The sequence below is a fragment of the Eschrichtius robustus genome, chromosome 4, assembly GCF_028021215.1.
Source record: "Eschrichtius robustus isolate mEscRob2 chromosome 4, mEscRob2.pri, whole genome shotgun sequence".
NCBI classification, from domain to species: domain Eukaryota; kingdom Metazoa; phylum Chordata; class Mammalia; order Artiodactyla; family Eschrichtiidae; genus Eschrichtius; species Eschrichtius robustus.
Window position 1 is genome coordinate 63990232 of NC_090827.1, and position 19190 is coordinate 64009421.

Genomic DNA, 19190 nt, shown 5'->3' on the forward strand with positions numbered 1-19190 from the left:
GCCCTTTGAATTTCTGATCCTTAAACCTGGAGCACTTACTTCCACTGTGAATGTACCAGAAACTCAGCTACTTCGTAATAAAAATAACAGTCTGCTTTCCTTCAAGTACACTCTTTCTCTATGCAATTAAAAATATGAGATAGACTCACATCCTTGCGGAAAACATTCCCATCAAAATCTTGATTAGAAGTCTTGACAGTCAAGTCATCTGTTTCTTCACTCTCAACCACTGGGACCATGAATATGCCATCAAGCCCATCTCCATTTCAACTTCTTTACACTTTCACCTAGAGTTATTACTACAAAATTTAAGTGCTAGGTGAGAAAATGGATGAAGCCAGGTGAGAAAATGGGAGGGTCAACTGGGAGGGCACTGAACTAGAAACAACAGTTCCTAATTACTGTTTCATGACTTCTACTATAAGGAGCCCATACTGTTGGATGTTCTCCACCAAATAATGGCCATAAGCAACCATGCTACAGGGCCTCAGGATTCAACCACAGGCAACTAGCTAAACATGCTTTAAAAGAAATGTAATCAACCCAAGCTCCACTCAATGTGAAAGATAATCATTAAAATAGAAGTCTTACCAGAATAGGAAAATACACAAAATCCATGTGGCAAGTTGAGTCATCACAAAGACAATTGTACAGAAATTTCTACCTTTTGCCTTTTTTGTTTCTCCATAAAGAAACCCAGCTACAGATTTGTGTGCTATTCATTACAGTGTTGTCTTAATTTTGTGCTTAAAAATCAAGGGAAAAACTTCTTAGTCAAAGCCTTAAGAAACCCATGTACAATATCGTACTGCAGTAGAGTGCTGTCAATCCTATAGACCTTACAAATTCAGGAGGTGATTTACATCTCCTGTGAACTTAGCTAGAGGGTTATTCTCAAGGAACACACACACACATACACACACACACAGAGTACACATCTCACCCCCAAGCTTTCTCACTGATTTTTCTACTTTAATTGTCCTGATATTATAGGATATTTGCTCATTCCTACAATATTTCTTATACTCATATGCTATAACTTTAAGATTCTTATCTCCCCTTTGACACTGGGACAGTGACAGAGTCACCACAATGAAGACTTAGCAGCATGGGTTACAAGAATCTTCAGACAAAAGTTTTACTATTTTGCTTTCACTAACTTGGCATTTTCCCACAGTCATGTTGTAAAAGTGTAAGGAACCCATAAAACAATATGAAAGAAAATATTGTGGTTTCCTTTTTCCTAAGAAACGTAGGCATCAAATTCTTATTAGTCAGTCTCAAGAGTATACATGTGGGAAGTGGGGAGATGGGGGGCTGGGGGAACCAACACTCCAGCACTACAGGGTCAGAAGAAACTTACCTAGGAAACATAATGGCCACACTATTCAAACTATCCCAGGTGGCACAGGAGTGTCACTTGCCTGGGACCTGGTGTTCAGTCTGGTTGACGAATCACTCCAGAACACACAGTACCCACCTTCTTTTACCCAACTCCACCACCCCTCCGGTCCAAGTCTTTGGTAGGCATTAAGTAATTACCAAATGGTACCCATCAGACTGGAGTTTCCAAAATACACAAGAATTCCTTCTCAGGTGATTTTAAAGGGCAGAATTTAAGACATGGTTCACCAGGAAGTCTTACTTAACTTTATGAGTACTGTCTAGAACCTTGATTATTTTTAAAACTGTCATTATAAATGTTGTATACCTGTCACGCCTTCACATAATTATTTTAATAAATATTAATTAAGCCCTGCCTTATGACTGTCAAATAAATAGTATTATTCCCACATCATTGATAAGTCAAGAGACAAGAGAAGAAATGGCACACTGAAAGCACCATAGCACCAGCTAAAATTTAACTCTTATTTGATTTTCAACTGGCACTGGAGAACATTAATAAAAGAGGTCCTAGAGATTTTTTAAGTAAAAAATGCTTGTCCATCTTTTCTTAACTGAGACACATCCATAATTACTACTCTTTATCTCCTCAGCTTAGCCCCATGTTTCCTGCAGTAATGGTATCGTTCTCTCTCTGTAACATCTGTTTTTCTACCCTGCAGGCTATAAGAAAGAATATTAGAAGATACTGCCAAATACATTTATATAAATCTAGCAGCTTCCTTGAATTAGTCATTGGAAGGTAGTTAATATTATCTGGCAAAATATTTATTTCTGACAGAGAGGCACAGCTAACATAGGCACCTGCTTCAAAGTAAGACCTTTTTTTTGTTGTTGTCAACCATGCGGGACACAACACTGATTCAGACCCTGATGGTCCACGGAAGTTCTTAGAATTACTCTGTGTTGAAGCAAAATGTGGAGTTTAATGAAACTCCACAGATAGGCATGGGTTTTTAACTTCAAAATTATAAGATACATGAAATGCATGAGTGCTATTATTTACAAAGACATATGGATAGGAATATACACTTCCCCAGACCCAGTGAGCTCACCTTCTACTTCTTCTTCATCACACACATGCTTAAGGAAGGAAGCCCCTCTGTCCAGGACGGCTTCATCCTCCATCCTATAGTAATAAAAAAGAAAAAAAGAATGCTCAGACTTCTCCTGGAGTGAGCCACTGGACACAGCCCAGCTTCTGGGCAGGTGAACCTGCAAGCTGCTGCTCATGTTAACAGGGCAGAGTCCCTCTTGCTTTGGTGTCTGCTGCAGCTCCTTCACTCCTTCAGCTTCTCTCATCGGTGCTTGAGAATATGCCGGTCCCACATAGCTCCAGTTCTAACCTTGACAGGGCACCCACAGGGACAGGTGAGAGAAAATCATCTCGATCTTGTAGGCTGGATGTTGGGGGTTCTCCCCTTTGGGATGCGCCCCCAAAAAAAAGACGAAAGGAAAAAGAAATACCAAGAGAGGAAGTTTGGTGTGCCTGGAGTGCTCGTGATGATCGTTTGTGGAAATCCAGCTTCAGTGCTTAGCTCTTTAAACACCCACTGCATAAAAATGTATACCCTCACACACACACACGCACACATGCACGCCCACCCACGCACAGAAAGCGACAGGGAGTTAGGCTAGTGCACAGTGGAAGCCTAGCTTCCAGCCAGCCTCTTAATACCAGCACAGCCCAGTGTTCTCTGTTGAGTGGCAAGCTTTGAGTCACATGTTGGCCTTAACGGAAATCTGACATCTGAGGATTATCCAGCAACCCGGCTTCGGCAACAGTCACATATATATGCCACCCATTCATTCATTTTCCACATTCTTATCACACGTCTCTCTCTATGTATATCCGACCTGTTAACTCTTCCCTGAAGGGCATAAAGTTCTTCATTTTGTAGCCACATTATGCTGTCCTCTTGTCTCCTTACATAATAGGATGTCTGCAATTTCTTATGCTAAATAAGACCTCAGGATCCATCCAAGTAAGGACAGCGTTTGTACGGCCTCCAGATGCCAAACATGTCTCTGGTTTATAGAATAAGTTAAGGTTTATTTCCATATTCTGTGACTCCTTTTCATTGCATTAACTTTGACATACAGAATTCCATGAACTCTATTTATAGTGAAAGCAGAAAGAAATCCCGAATTGCTCAAATGCTGCTTGTGTCGCACCGGTCTAGAAACAAAGAACGTTCTCTGAGGACAGCTGCCCTATGTCATACCGTACATGAGCTCTGCCAGAGAACGAAATGTTCACTCTGTATTCCATTCATCCAATTATATGCTCGGGCACTGAATACTGTACTGTAGGTCTGTTTTCCATACTGTCTGTATAACTTATTCTTGTGCTTCCCATATTTGTTATCATCTATGTGATATGCACTGAATTCACTTTTTCTTCCTTTCTATTTTAGGAGCATCTCAAAAAGCAACCAACTGAGCTTAAAAAGTCAGAAATTTGGTGTCAGGCAGACCCGGATTTAAAAAACCTAGTTCTACCTCTTAGTATTTGTATCACCTAGAGCAAAGTATCCAACTTTTTTGAGCCTTGGTTTTACCATCTCCAAAACAGGGGGAAATAATATCAACCTTGTAGGAAATTCAAATCAGGTAACACACATGAAAGCACTCAGTTTTGTGCCTAGCACCTATTACATGTTTAATAAAGGTTTATTTCCTTCCTTTCTTCTTCACCTGACCTTTATTGGTGGACAATGCCATGAAGAAACTCATTATTTTTGGAAACCTGCAGAATATCCTTTTTCAGGGATATGGGTCTTATACATAAAAGTTCATCTTTTTTCCTTTTCTACACTCAAACTAAAAATATAAAACTAAATAAAAACAGGACATGGATCAGCCAGCAGGATCACAGTAGAAAAGAAAATGCCTTGAAGATCTGAGAGGTCAAGTCAGTTACCAGCCTCTGTGAGCCTCTGGTTCCCATGAAGATTAAATAATCCAACATATTCACTGATTCAGCAAATATTTATTTAGTGTCTGCTATGTTCCTGGCACTCTTGAGAGGGAGGGGAATACATTTTTGAATAAGGCAGACAAAATGCCTCAAAAACTAATAATAAATAGATGAACAAGGTAATCTTAGCATTAATTGCTTTGCAGAAAACAATAATAATAAGGCAGGGGGCTACTTAGCATAAGGTGGTTCAGATGTGGATTCTGAGGAGGCGACATTTGAGCAGAGATGAAAATGATAGGAAGGAACCAGGCATTTGACAATATGAGGGCAGAACGTTCCAAGCAAAGGGAATAGCAAGTGTAAAGGCCTTAAGGTGGGAAGAAGTTTAGCATGTTATAGGAACAGAGCAAGGTCAGTGAGGCCGCACAGACAGACAGAAGATCAACGGGAGGTGACAATGCCGGAGGGAATCAGGGCCATGCACCTCATGGTAAGAAGTTAGAATTTTAGGTGTTACGGCAGCCCCGAAGAGTTTTAAGATGGAAGGTGACTTGAGCTGTTTTGCCTTTTAAAGAATCACTCTGGCTGCTATGTGAAAAGTGCATAATAGTCAGGAGACAAAAGAAACTAAGAAGCTATCTCAGGAGCCCAGGGAAGACTATGGGAGAAACAGGTTTCAGGGGAGGAACCAAGGGTTCTTTTCTGGCCACTTTATGGTTGAGATGCTTATTATATATAGAAAAAGAACTGTCAGGCACACAACTAGATGGATGTCTAAGTCTAGAGCTCAGAAGCCTAAGGTTGGAGATAAAAATTGGGGAATCAATGAATAAAGCTGGTATCTGAAGCTATTACTAGATGAAATGCAGGAATAAAATACAGAAATAGAGGAGATGACCTAAGATCAAGTGCCAGGCATGCCGGGCATGCCAACATTTACAGGCAGAGCAGAGGAACAAAAGCAGTCAATGAGGTAAGAGGAAAATCAGGAAGGAGTGATGTCAAGGAAGTTGAGGAAAGAGGAGAGTGCCGCTATCGAGAGGCTGAGAAAGGCCGAGACAGAGAAGAAAAACTTGGGTTTGGCAATATGGAGGTCATTGGTGACGGTGACCAAAGTACTTCAAACATACCATGCACAGCGCTAGACACACAGCCAGCGTTCAGTCATTCCCTTTTCTCTTTCCTGCCCTCCTCCATTCATTCATTCGGTAAATATTTGCTGAGTACCTACTAGGTGCCAGGCACCCTTCCGGGCACTGGAGATACAGTGATGAGCAAGGCAGACAAAGGCTCTAGTATAATCCTATCTGCCTTCTCGAAGACTTCCCCTAGCAATCTGAGGGTTGGTCCAAAGAACAAGACCCCATCAGTAATACAGCATTTGTAGACCTAGACAAGGATGACAGCTTAACGGAGAAATTTCCTTAAAAGACCTTGGAAACACAACAAAATCCTGGAGTCCTGTACTACTGCATCTACATTCATAGTACCGTCTCCCCTTCAGGAAACAAAGAGAAGTTTAGCCCTCATTTCTTCTCAGAACAAACGCTTTCCATTCCTATCAACCTACAGAATCCAACACAATTTCCCGCAGAATATCATTTCTGTACCCCACCATCAATCACGCTGGTCCCAAATTCATTTATTGACTTTTCACACATCTCCTAAATAAAATGTTTATTAGCCTTTGCACCTAAGCCCTTCCCAAAATCGCATACAACAAACAATCAAAGCAGAATTAAAGGAAGAAAGCAGTAACAACTGAAGGAGACCGTACAAACGTGAAGGCCCAGAGCCCTCTTCCTGGGTGGAGAAAGCCATCTAGCCTAACCGAAGCACTGTCCCCAGGCTCTGTCTGAGTTAGAGTGAGAATAATGGTTGGGGCATTCTTTGGCTCTTTGATACATATTTCACATTCCCTCCAAGACTATACATAGCAAGGAATTAGAAACCTAGTTCTTTCTGATGGGCAATGCAGAGCATCTGTAAGCAGCCTCCTCCTCCCCGTAGGAAGTGAAAAAGAAAATGCAAACCGAAAAACGTAAAACCTGCACACCCAGAGCAGCCCTCTCCTCGTCAAGAGCAAGTGCAGCCTGGCACATCTGGGCTTTTGCACCAAGTGCAGGGATTTTACAGCTTTCTTCCATCTTTACACCACAAGCGTCAATTATTTGGGTTTGTGTTCGCCCTCCCCACCAAATCCTCTCAGCAGTTGCTTGCTATTATTAGTAAGACAGAGATATCTTTCAAAATGACTGTCTGACCCAACCAGGTTTCCCCTCTATCAGTAAGAAGAAATGAACTCATCTAGTCCCTAATCAGGCCCCCAAATCCATTCTGAAATGTTCCTTTCACACGAACTGCACTTGCTGAAAACAAAGAAGGGAAGGAGCATGCTTCTAAACAGCTCCCTAGGTTGCTCGCATCGCCAGCGTGAGGCAAAGTTCAGAACAGATTTGGAAGCTTCTCACCATCATCACGGGGATAAGGGTCACACCAGTCAGTATAAAATCCACACGGGGCCAATACCGCCTTCCTTCAACAGGGCCTCTGACAGTAGAAGTTAGACCCCTTCCCCAGAAGTCCACACAACGTGGGGCTTCTCTCATCCTCCATTATTCTGGGACACAAAAGTGATTTAACTGAAACACATGTCAAATCTGCTGCCAAACGGACCGGCTCTCAGCAGCCGGTCCTAATCGCCGAACAGGCTTGTAAGGGTGACTTAAGCCCGGCACGAGAAACATGTGTGCAAAACTGTCAGCCACTGGGCCATGGGCACCCATCTACATTCCACTCCTCTGAGTTCCCACCCCTAGAGCCCTCACCAACTGCCAACGTGCTCACCAGCTAGTCTACACAGAGCAAGCAGCTGCCCCTCAGCCCGTCAGCAAGTGGCAGGCCGCCAGCACACAAGTTTCAGAATGCGCGCATGCCCCGTCACAGTGCTGCTAAAGGTTGAAGGTCTTTGGTGTGCTAGCCTTTAGATGAGCCTCACTTGCCCTCCCACCTCCCTTCTCCCATCCCTCCCCTGTTCTGTCTCCCACGCCAGCATTTCACTCGTCTCCATAGCAACAGCATCTGGTTTCAGGGTTATAACTTTATGCAGAGCAGTTCTCCTCCCAACTGAAGGCTTTTGCCAAAGGATGCACTAGCAGCAAAAAAGGCTGCTGCTTAAGGTGGAGCCACGTGTTCCCTTGTCACCCCAGGAGCGTGGCCATGTTCTGAGCTGCAGGGTCACAGCCGCGGCAGCACCCAGACCCAGGAAAGCGGAAAACAGCCCTCTGACCTCGGCACACTGGTGTGTACATAGAGCAATCATTCTGGGGCTTGTGGCCCCACTCCCAGAGCCAACCCCCTCTCCTCCACAGCCTGTTCTCCACTTAACCAAGCCGCACGTGGATCGAATGAACAGTGGGGCTTTCTGACCGCTTCCAAGAAGGCACCAGACCATGGCACCCTAGGGAGCAGAACGGCTCCAGTTGTTCACAAGTCCACACCCGACTTTGACACCACCGGTTCTTTCCATGCGTACAACTTAATTAGTTAACCTCATATGAAAGTTCATCTCACTTTATCCTCACTAGCTGTTTACAACAGCCAGGGAACCCCATAATCTCTCACTTTACAACAGCTTTCCTGTGCACAGCAAATGTTTACACACATGCCCGCACACACCAAAGTGACGCACGCAGGGGAGTGGACAAATACCAGGAAGTGAAGAGTTGTATTATTAGTATTAGCTGTTGCTGTCGTGAAAATCATATTTACACTGTGCATAAGGGCCTTTCCTTGAGGACTAAAAGGGGTTCATCTCAAGTCTCAGAGCTCAAATGCAGGCTGTCCTTGCTCCTTGGCTGGTCTTAGATCAGATGGGAGGCAAGAAATCAATATTTTCACAGGTCTTTTTCAGGAGCCACACAGAATGCAACGATCAGTACTGACATCTAAAATTATTCCCTCACACACACATCCCGGAATTCTATTTCCTATTCAACTCATATCTAAGAAGTGGGGAACCGTTTCCATCACCCATTATTTGCCAACGTGATGTTTTCTTTCAAACTTTGTAAACCACACAGTGTTTTCCTGGTGCCTTTGTTGTTTTGGAAAATCTGCTGTCCACATTTTCAACACACACATAAAGAACAATATCGGTTCTCCAAAGCACAGGCGACAGGGGAGAGCAATCCCAGTGGCTGCAAAGAGCACTGCCATCTTTCGGCAACATGCGTTCACTACAGGGAAGTGGAGAGCAGGGACGGAGGAAAAGCTGCAACTGTTTCCTTCCTAACTTCACCCGTCGTCGGGTGCTGAGAGGGCCTTCCACTCCTACAGGGAGGAAGGGAGAAGAACGCGGGTGTGAGCTTAACCGCAGAGACTCCTGGAGCTCTGGACGTAGGTGCCGGGGGAAAGAAACATCAACGTGGCAAACCTGACAAGCATGACTAATGGCAGAGGCGAGTCCCAGCGATCAGGCAGCAGCAAAGCAAAGCAAATCCCCTCCACAGAGTTCAGGGGTGCCCTCAGCAGTCTGGCAATGTACACAGGCCCGAGGCCAGGGAGAAAGGGGTGACAGCCCCACACGAAATCAGACTTCACACCGGATAAAAGGTGAAAATGGAATCCAGAGCAGGATCACGCCAAACATAATTCCAGATTTATGAACTGCATTAAAAGTTCATTTGCACTCTTGGGCATTTATCCTAGAGAAGTGAAAACTTCTGTTCACGCAAAAACCTGTACATGAATGTTCAGAGCAGCTTTATTTGTAATAGCCAAAAACTAGTAATTAGCCCAGATGTCTTTCAACAGGTGAATGGTTAAACCAACTGGTATATCCATACCACGGAATACTGCTTAGCAATAAAAAGAAACAAACTACTGGTGAAAAAAAAAGTAAATTGAATGAATCTCCAAGGGATTAGGCTATGAAAAAGACCAATCCCAAAAGGTTACATACTGTATGGTTCCATTTATACAACATTTTTGAAATGACAAAATTTTAGATGCGAAGGACAGGTCTGTGGTGACCAGAGTACAGAGATGGCAGCGGGTGGTGCTCACGGTAATAAAAGGGCAACACGAAAGGTCCTTGCTGAGTTGGTCCTGTTCAGTATCTCACCTGTGGTGATACATACACGAATCTACACAGGTGATAAAACTGTACAGAACTAAAAACACACACATACACACAAAGAAATGAGTACAAATAAAACTGAGGAAATCTGAATAAGTGGATCATAAGTGATCAGTGAATCGTATCAGTGCCAAAGTCCTGGTTGTGATACTGTACTCAAGTTTTGCAAAATGTTAATGGTGGGGAATACTGGCAGTATACAAGTGATCTCTCTGTATTATTTCTCAAATATACATGTGAATCTACAATTATTTCAATACAAATTTCAATTTAGAAAAGGTCATTTCAAATCTGCTTTTTAAAATTTCCCCTGGAAACTTTATTTAATATGATGGCCAGTTACAGAAGCTGGTCCATCTACACATATGCAGAATCAGGTAAAAGTGAGTGCAAATCCCAGATGTGCCCTTTAGCAACTGTGTAACCTTGGAAACGTTAGTTAACTTCTCGCTTCAGTGTACCTTAAAATGACCCTAAAACACTTCATAAGTGATTTAGGGTATTAAATAAGTTCCCAGAGTAAATATATTCAATTAATTTTAGTTGAATCTAAATCTAAGGTCCCAAGGGTCCAGAGAGTATAGTAATTAACAGTCTTACAAGCCCAAGGGCCATAATTCTGTCCCCATAAGCAAATGCACGGGACTGTCAACTGGGGAGACCAGCAATAAACTGCCCCTCAAGGCCAAGGGCCAAACTCCTCTCTCCCATCTTCTGCATGTTGGGGCAAGGTCTCCTACACTGTCCTCAGATTGCTGACTGAGCTCTGAAAGGCTGGAGCAGGCTTGGCGATAAAGGACAGGGAAAGAACTAGTAGCAGGATGGAGACAGCATGAAGGGTGAGGAAGGGCCTGGAGGCTCAGGGGAGGTGACAGATGAAGGGAGAAACTGCTGGAGAGGGTATTAAGTGCTGAAAAGGGAACGGCTTGCCTGACCCCCTGGGACATCCTCCTGACTTACCCTTACGCCCTTTAATTTTTTTTTTAATGGGCTGATCCACTTGCTTCCGACCCATATGCTTCTGCTTCTGACCAGAGTTCCTACAACAAAAATTCAGCACTTTGGGCTTCCCTGGTGGCGCAGTGGTTGAGAGTCTGCCTGCCGATGCAGGGGACACGGGTTCGAGCCCTGGCCTGCGAAGATCCCACATGCCGCGGAGCAACTGGGCCCGTTTGAGCCACAACTACTGAGCCTGCGCGTCTGGAGCCTGTGCTCCGCAACAAGAGAGGCCGCGATGGTGAGAGGCCCGCGCACCGCGGTGAAGAGTGGCCCCCGCTTGCCACAACTAGAGAAAGCCCTCGCACAGAAACGAAGACCGGAGCTTATCTCTCCACGCCATTCCATTCCCTGAACAGGCTACCATACCTTCGTGTACACGCTGTTTCCTCTAAATACCATGTCATCCTAGTTAACCCATTCTTCAAGATTCAACTCTCTAGAATTCTCTCTACACTCTCAAACACACCCTTCCCCAAGAAGAGCCACGCTTCTTCCTCTGTTCTCCATTGGCTCCTTGAACGTGTCTGCTTCTCACGCAGCAGGTACAACACTGCACTGTCACAATCATTTATTTAACCTCAAGCGACTGTCCTTGGACACATCATGGCAGTTGTCCCCACCACCATATGAGCTCTCTGAGAGCAAGTATCATCTTTCTAGAGCCTTTCTACCTCCAGGGTCAAGCATAGGCGCTACACATAGTAAGTACTCATCAAATGTTGATGAATGAATGGATTGATCCATCAATCAGCCATTCAGGAAGGGGTACAGTGAGGGTACACACATGTTTGGTACTAAGTGCCTCTCTAAGTGTAAAGACCCTGAATGTAGTTTTCAAACATGAACCCCATACACAAGCTAACTTTCAATTACTTGTCAAAACAGTGATTTGCTCCAAAGTTAGAGGGGGAAATGGCTGTGTTGTATCCCCTGAAAAATGTTGTGTCTATGGATGAATTAAGTGATTTTTTAAAGAATAATCTTAACTAATTTTTTCCTTATTGCCTAACTTTAGAACTTAACCTTTCACATAGACTGTAACTGCACTGTGATATGCAGAATTAAATTCAAATGAGAATTTCCCCTTGTCTGCTTAAAAATAAAAAGTTAAGAGGTACCTAGATCTGTCACATAGTAGGTTCTAAGTAAATATGTGCTTAACGACTATATGAAAGAACGAACTTAAATCACAGCTTATAGTGCTTTAAAAATCCAGAAGAGGGCTTCCCTGGTGGCGCAGTGGTTAAGAATCCGCCTGCCAAAGCAGAGGACATGGGTTCGAACCCTGGTCCGGAAAGATCCCACATGCCGTGAAGCAACCAAGCCTGTGCGCCACAACTACTGAGCCCGCGTGCCTAGAGCCTGTGCTCCACAACAAGAGAAGCCACCACAATGAGAAGCCCACACACTGCAACGAAGAATAGCCTCCGCTTGCCACAACTAGAGAAAGCCCACGCGCAGCAACCAAGACCCAATGCAGCCATAAATAAATAAATAAATAAATTTTAAAAAATAAATTAATAAAAAAAAAAAAATCCGGAAGAAGCATGAGAAGCTATGAGAAAGCTCAATTTTGTTCCTCAGGCCTGAAACTGGACAAATAAAACTCTGTAATGTGTTTACGTAAACCAATAAAGAAGCTGGATAGCAACTACCTGCAAAAGGAAATTAGGATTTGAAATGTCAACGTAAACTTTGAGCTCTGGAAATTGCAGCCTAACTTTAAATTTATACATAGTCAATGTTAATTATCTGTAGTAATTAGTACAGGGATAGCCCGGATATCCAGAGTTAATTCATACTTCTCATTTGAGTCTGTGACTTTGCATACATTCATTGTGGCTTCTACAGTGACCTCAGGTCAGATCCAAGTTGGCAGGTGGATGGGGACTCCAGAGAAGGTGTTTGTTCCAGGACACAGTGCTGGAAGTCAGCTGGATGGCATCCGAGCTGGTACAGCTCCTGAGATCCCACCTCTGACACCCAGAGCTGACAATGGAGAAACCAGCCTTCCCTTCCCATCCCTACCCAAAGTGGCAGCCACACCATTCACATCTTCCATCTTGAACCGCCACATCTGCTGGCAAGGACAAGGCTCCTGGCATTTTATTGATTTCTTGCTACATGCCAGGCAATGTGCTAAGCACCGTGCATGCATTATTTCATTCATGATGCTGTAAAATTTTGCCGAGCTGGCTTAATAATAAGACAGGGATGAAGGTTTTAGCTAAAGGACTTCAATACCTGTAACAATGTAGGGACTGAGAGTAGGGATTCTCATCATCGATTAATCCCTTAAAAGTCTCATGTTTAAAACATTTTCTACATGCCAGGTATTGTGCTAAGCACTTTACAATGCTTGTTTGATTCAATCCTCATGACAACCCCCTAAGGTAAATACTTTTAACATACCCATTTACAGTTGTAATTTGAAGTTAATAATTTACCCAAAATCACACAGTAAGTGTCACAAGAAGACCAGGCAGGAAGTTTAACTTAACCACTCTCTCATACTCCTTCAAAATTAACCAACCCATGTCCATCAGGGATTACCTTCAAGAATTTTTTTTCATATTACTTAACTTCAGTATGCCTTCCTATAACTTCAAATTATATCACTTCCACTCACCTCTTTTCCTATCTTGGTGTATCTACGGGCCAGAAGTTGAAGTATCCTCTAACAGGCTTCCCAAATAAATGTCTTTATTTTTATTCGGCAAACACTTAGGTTAAGCTTACTACGTGCCAGCCACTGTTGTAACTGCTTTACAAATATCACCAGCTCATTTCATTCTGACGATAATCTAATGAGGTATGTACCATTTTTATCATCAACATCTCTGAGGCACAGCGAGATTAAGTTACTTACCCAAAGTCACACAGCTAATAACTGTCAAAGTCAGGATTCAAACCCAGGTGGTCTAGATCTACAGGTCTGTGCTCTTAACCGCTACATGTCATGCTGCCTCCCTTTAGCTAATTTGATTGATCTGTTCCAGAGTCTTTAGGAACCCAGGATCACAAATTTAAACAGAGCTTTGGTGAAAGAGCAGACTCACCAGAACACCGACAGAGTATACAGACCCCTGACATTCATAAAACACTTCCCCAACCCTGTTTTGCAAATGCTCAAATTCACAAATATCACCATAACATATAATTTCTGATATAATGTGTGGTCAAGTGTCACTATACGAGTTTCTGAATTCCCAAGGAAAAGAAGGCTACCAGGATGACAGGCAGTGCAGGGGGTGGGCCATCCACCAGGCTCAGTCTGGGCTCACCAGTGGCACAGGGGGTCACCACTAATGTCTCTATAAAGCACAAATGACTACACGGTATGATCCTTCAGGGCTCCCCGCAAATAGCCAAAATCACAATTGTTAGGTTCACACATGCCAAGGATCTAACTGTACCAAAGTCAGAAGAGTACATCACTCACGATACGGGCTCTACTATTAAGCAGAAAACCGACTTCATCTCATAAACTTTATAAGCACAGTTCACTGTTACATGAACAATGAAGATACTTCTCTAGTCTATGTTCCCTTACCAATGTCTCTTTCCACAATACTGTTCAAAGTTTATCCTTCATTTTCCTCAAGGAATCTCTCAGTGTATATACTTGTGATCAAATTTTCCAAAGTTTAACTTGTCTACTCATTCAGTTAACCAATTTATTGAGTGGCTACTATGAATAGGCCTTATTCTAGGCACTAAGGATAAATCCATAGTGGAAAAATAGACAATAAACAACATTTAAAAGTAAATTGTATAATATGTTAGGGGGTGATACTGCTATGGAAAAATGTAAGCAAGGAAGAGATTTAGGGAGTGCTGGTGGGATGGGGTGGGAGCAGAGTGACTCCCAGTGGCTAGAGCAGAGTAGGATAGGAGATAAGTCCAGAAAGGTCAAACTAAAGGAGGGGCAGGCTGCATGGCCTGGGAGGCTATTCAAAGGACTTTGACATTTACTCTGAGCAACTAGAAACCACTGGGGGTTTCTGAGCAGCCGTAATATTTCCTCAAGCTTACAGTCTTCTTTACTTTTTAAATCTTTGTCATTATATAAACATTTCCATTAAGGTCCTCCCTGGAACCTACTTCTACTCAGAAGGTCTTCCAAGGGCCACAGCACAGAAGGTACAGGCAGGGTCTGCTGCGGCAGCTTCCTACAGCAGCCAGGCCACAGCCTGCCTCAGTCCTCTGTGTGCAGATCAAGGAGCGGACCAACCCACCTTAGAAGACTTTATCCCCAGCGTTCAGCACCAGCACACTGACTTCCGCCTCATGTCAGTCCTCTGAACTAAGGCCAATCTGCATTAACTTATTCATATAATCTTTATTAACTTCTGCCAAACTAGCCTTGAAGTTCATGACTTATGTAGTTGCCACCTGAATCCTCACCTACCTAAATTTGCCCCAGGGACGGCAATTCTCAGTGTTAGAAGATGCCAAAGCAGATGACTAACACGTAGGTATCAAGAAAATAATGTGGAATGGATTTTTTGCTGGCTTTTTAACACCCATGACTCAAATCTATGCTTTAAATAATAAAGGAATATGTTTAAAGTTGTTTTTAACAGTAAGTTTTCTGGATTAATCTTGTAAGAACACAAAGGACATGGAAAGATTGCAGATTCCTTAGTTACATCTATTGTATTTTAAGGAAAATGCCTTCAGCTTGTCATCCCTTGTCTAATGATGGAAGAAATACTTGTTTGGCTCTAGTGGCTTCTTAGCAAGGAGTGGGCCACCCCACAGAAGCATGGTACTCCCTAACTTAAAAACACCCTCTTTAACTGTGGTAGATTAAAAAGAAACCTACCAGATGTAACTATCGAATGCAAAATGCAGGTTGAGATCCTGGTTTGAACAAATCAACTGGTTTTAAAAAAACAGGGGGGACAATTAAGGAAGCTTGAATATTTAATTGAGTATTAGATGATACTAACAAATTACTATTAATTTCTATTAGGTATGATAATAGTATTGGGTTTTTTTTAATGTATTTATTTCTTAGAAATATTTTATTAATTGGTGAAATAACACGATGTAGGATTCGCTTTAAAATATTCCAGCCAAAAAAAAAAGCTGGGGGCGTGTGAGACAAGATTGGCAACATATCGGGAATTGTTGAAGCTGCGTAATGGTAGATGGGAGTTCACTGTACAATTCTCTCCTCTTTTGTTCATGTTTGATATATTCCAAAATAAAAAGCTTTTTAAAAAATTTCAGGCGGCCGACACTTTCTGGGGGGAAGGGGTTGGTGGTGTCCAGCCAGGTGTCAAGCCTGAGCCTCTGAGGTGGGAGAGCCGAGTTCAGGACATTGGTCCACGAGAGACCTCCTGGCCCCACGTAATATCAAATGGCAAAAGCTCTCAGAGAGATCTCCATCTCAACGCAAAGAGCCAGCTCCACTCAACGACCAGCAAGCTACACTGCAGGATACCCTATGCCAAACAACTAGCAAGACAAGAATGCAACCCCACCCATTAGCAGAGAGGCTGCCTAAAATCATAATAAGGTCACAGACACCTCAAAACACACCACCAGACGTGGACCTGCCCACCAGACAGACAAGATCCAGCCTCATCCACCAGAACACAGGCACCAGTCCCCTCCAACAGGAAGCCTACACAACCCACTGAACCAACCTTACCCACTGAGGGCAGACACCAAAAACAATGGGAACTACAAACCTGCAGCCTGAAAAAAGGAGACCCCGAACACAGTAAGTTAAGCAAAATGAGAAGACAGAGAAATACACAACAGACGAAGGAGCAAGGTAAAAACCTACCAGACCAAACAAATGAACAGGAAATAGGCAGTCTACCTGAAAAAGAATTCAGAGTAATGATAGTAAAGATATCCAAAATCCTGGGAATAGAATGGAGAAAATACAAGAAACATTTAACAAGGACCTAGAAGAACTAAAGAGCAAACAAACAATGATGAACAACACAATAAATGATATTTAAAATTCTCTAGAAAGAATCAATAGCAGAATAACTGAAGCAGAAGAACAGATAAGTGACCTGGAAGATAAAAAAGTGGAAATAACTACCACAGAGCAGAAAAAAGAAAAAAGAATGAAAAGAATTGAGGACAGTCTCAGAGACCTCTGGGACAACATTAAACGCACCAACATTCGAATTATAGGGGTCCTAGAAGAAGAAGAGAGAAAAAAAAGGGACTGAGAAAATATTTGAAGGGATTATAGTTGAAAACTTCCCTAATATAGGAAAGGAAATAGCAAATCAAGTCCAGGAAGCACAGAGAGTCCCATACAGGAAAAATCCAAGGAGAAACACACCAAGACACATACTAATCAAACGATCAAAAATTAAATATAAAGAAAAAATATTAAAAGCAGCAAGGGAAAAGCAACAAATAACATACAAGGGAATCCCCATAACATTAACAGCTGATCTTTCAGCAGAAACTCTGCAAGCCAGAAGGGAGTGGCAGGACCAGTGATGAAAGGGAAAAACCTACAACCAAGATTACTCTACCAGCAAGGGTCTCATTTAGATTTGACGGAGAAATTAACACCTTTACAGACAAGCAAAAGCTGAGAGAATTCAGCACCACCAAACCAGCTTTACAACAAATGCTAAGGGAACTTTTCTAGGCAGGAAACACAAGAGAAGGAAAACACCCACAGTAACAAACCCAAAACAATTAAGAAAATGGTAATAGAAACACACATATCGATAACTACCTTAAATGTAAATCGATTAAATGCTTCAAATAAAAGACGTAGACTGCCTGAATGGTTACAAAAACAAGGCCCGTATATATGCTGTCTACAAGACACTCACTTCAGACCTAGGGACACATACAGACTGAAAGTGAGGGGATAGAAAAAGATATTCCATGCAAAAGGAAATCAAAAGAAAGCTGGAGTAGCAATTCTCATATCAGATAAAATAGAATTTAAAATAAAGACTATTACAAGAGACAAAGAAGGACACTACATAATGATCAAGGGATCAATCCAAGAAGAAGATATAACAATTGTAAATATTTATACACCAAATATAGGAGCACCTCAGTACACAAAGCAAATGCTAACAGCCATAAAAGGGGAAATTGACAGTAACACAAGGAGAGCAGGGGACTTTAACACCCCACTTGCACCAATGGACAGATCATCCAAAATGAAAATAAATAAGGAAACACAAGCTTTAAAAGATACATTAAACAAGATGGACTTAATTGATATCTATAGGACATTCCATCCAAAAACAACACAATACACTTTCTCCTCAAGTGCTCATGCAACATTCTCCAGGATAGATCATATCTTGGGTCACAATTCAAGCCTTGGTAAATTTAAGAAAATTGAAATCGTACCAAATATCTTTTCCAAACACAATGCTATGAGACTAGATATCAATTACAGGAAAAAATCTGTGAAAAATACAAACACATGGAGGCTAAACAGTACACTACTAAATAACCAAAAGATCACTGAAGAAATCAAAGAGGAAATCAAAAAATACCGAGAAACAAATGACAATGAAAACAGGACGACCCAAAACCTATGGGATGCAGCAAAAGCAGTTCTAAGAGGGAAGTTTATAACAATAAAATCCTACCTCAAGAAACAAGAAACATCTCAAATAAAAAACCTAACCTTACACCTAAAGCAATTAGAGAAAGAAGAACAAAAAACCCCCAAAGTTAGCAAAAGGAAAGAAATCATACAGATCAGATCAGAAATAAATAAAAAAGAAATGAAGGAAACAATAGCAAAGATCAATAAAACTAAAAGCTGGTTCCTTGAGAAGATAAACAAAATTGATAAACCACTAGCCAGACTCATCAAGAAAAAAAGGGAGAAGACTCAAATCAATAGACTTAGAAATGAAAAAGGAGAAGTAACAACTGACACTGCAGAAATACAGAGGATCATGAGAGATAACTAACTACAAGCAACTTTATATGCCCATAAAATGGACAACCTGGAAGAAATGGACAAATCCTTAGAAAAGCACAACCTCCCAAGACTGAACCAGGAAGAAATAGAAAATAAAAACAGACCAATCACAAGCACTAAAATTGAAACTGTGATTAAAAATCTTCCAGCAAACAAAAGCACAGGACCAGATGGCTTCACAGGCAAATTCTATCAAACACTTAGAGAAGAGCTAACACCTATCCTTCTCAAACCCTTCCAAAATATAGCAGAGGGAGGAACACTCCCAAACTCATCCTATGAGGCCACCATCACCCTGATACCAAAACTAGACAAAGATGTCACAAAAAAAGAACACTACAGGCCAATATCACTGATGAACACAGATGCAAAAATCCTCAACAAAATACTAGCAAACAGAATCCAACAGCACATCAAAAGGATCATACACCATGGTCAAGTGGGGTTTATCCCAGGAATGCAAGGATTTTTCAATATACCCAAATCAATCAATGTGATAAACCATATTAACAAACTGAAGGAGAAAAGCCATATGATCATCTCAACAGATGCAGAAAAAGCTTTTGACAAAATTCAACACCCATTTATGATAAAAACCCTGCAGAAAGTAGGCATAGAGGGAACCTACCGCAACATAGTAAGGGCCATATACGACAAACCCACAGCCAACATCATTCTCAATGGTGAAAAACAGAAACCATTTCCTCTAAGATCAGGAACAAGACAAGGTTGCCGATTCTCACCACTATTATTCAACATAATTTTAGAAGTTTTAGCCA

The 19190-nt window shown here is 42.1% G+C and overlaps 1 protein-coding gene across 2 annotated transcripts in view; it reads right to left on the reverse strand.

Annotated features, from left to right (window-relative positions):
• The window catches only part of SLC4A4 (solute carrier family 4 member 4), a 346852-nt gene that overhangs the window by 288066 nt on the left and 39596 nt on the right, over nt 1-19190 (reverse strand). For both annotated transcript variants that reach the window (XM_068542846.1, XM_068542845.1), the window contains exon 2: nt 2460-2533. In XM_068542846.1, coding sequence (XP_068398947.1) covers nt 2460-2532 — 73 coding nt within the window. In that variant the 5' untranslated portion in view covers nt 2533. The remainder of the gene's footprint in view (nt 1-2459; nt 2534-19190) is intronic.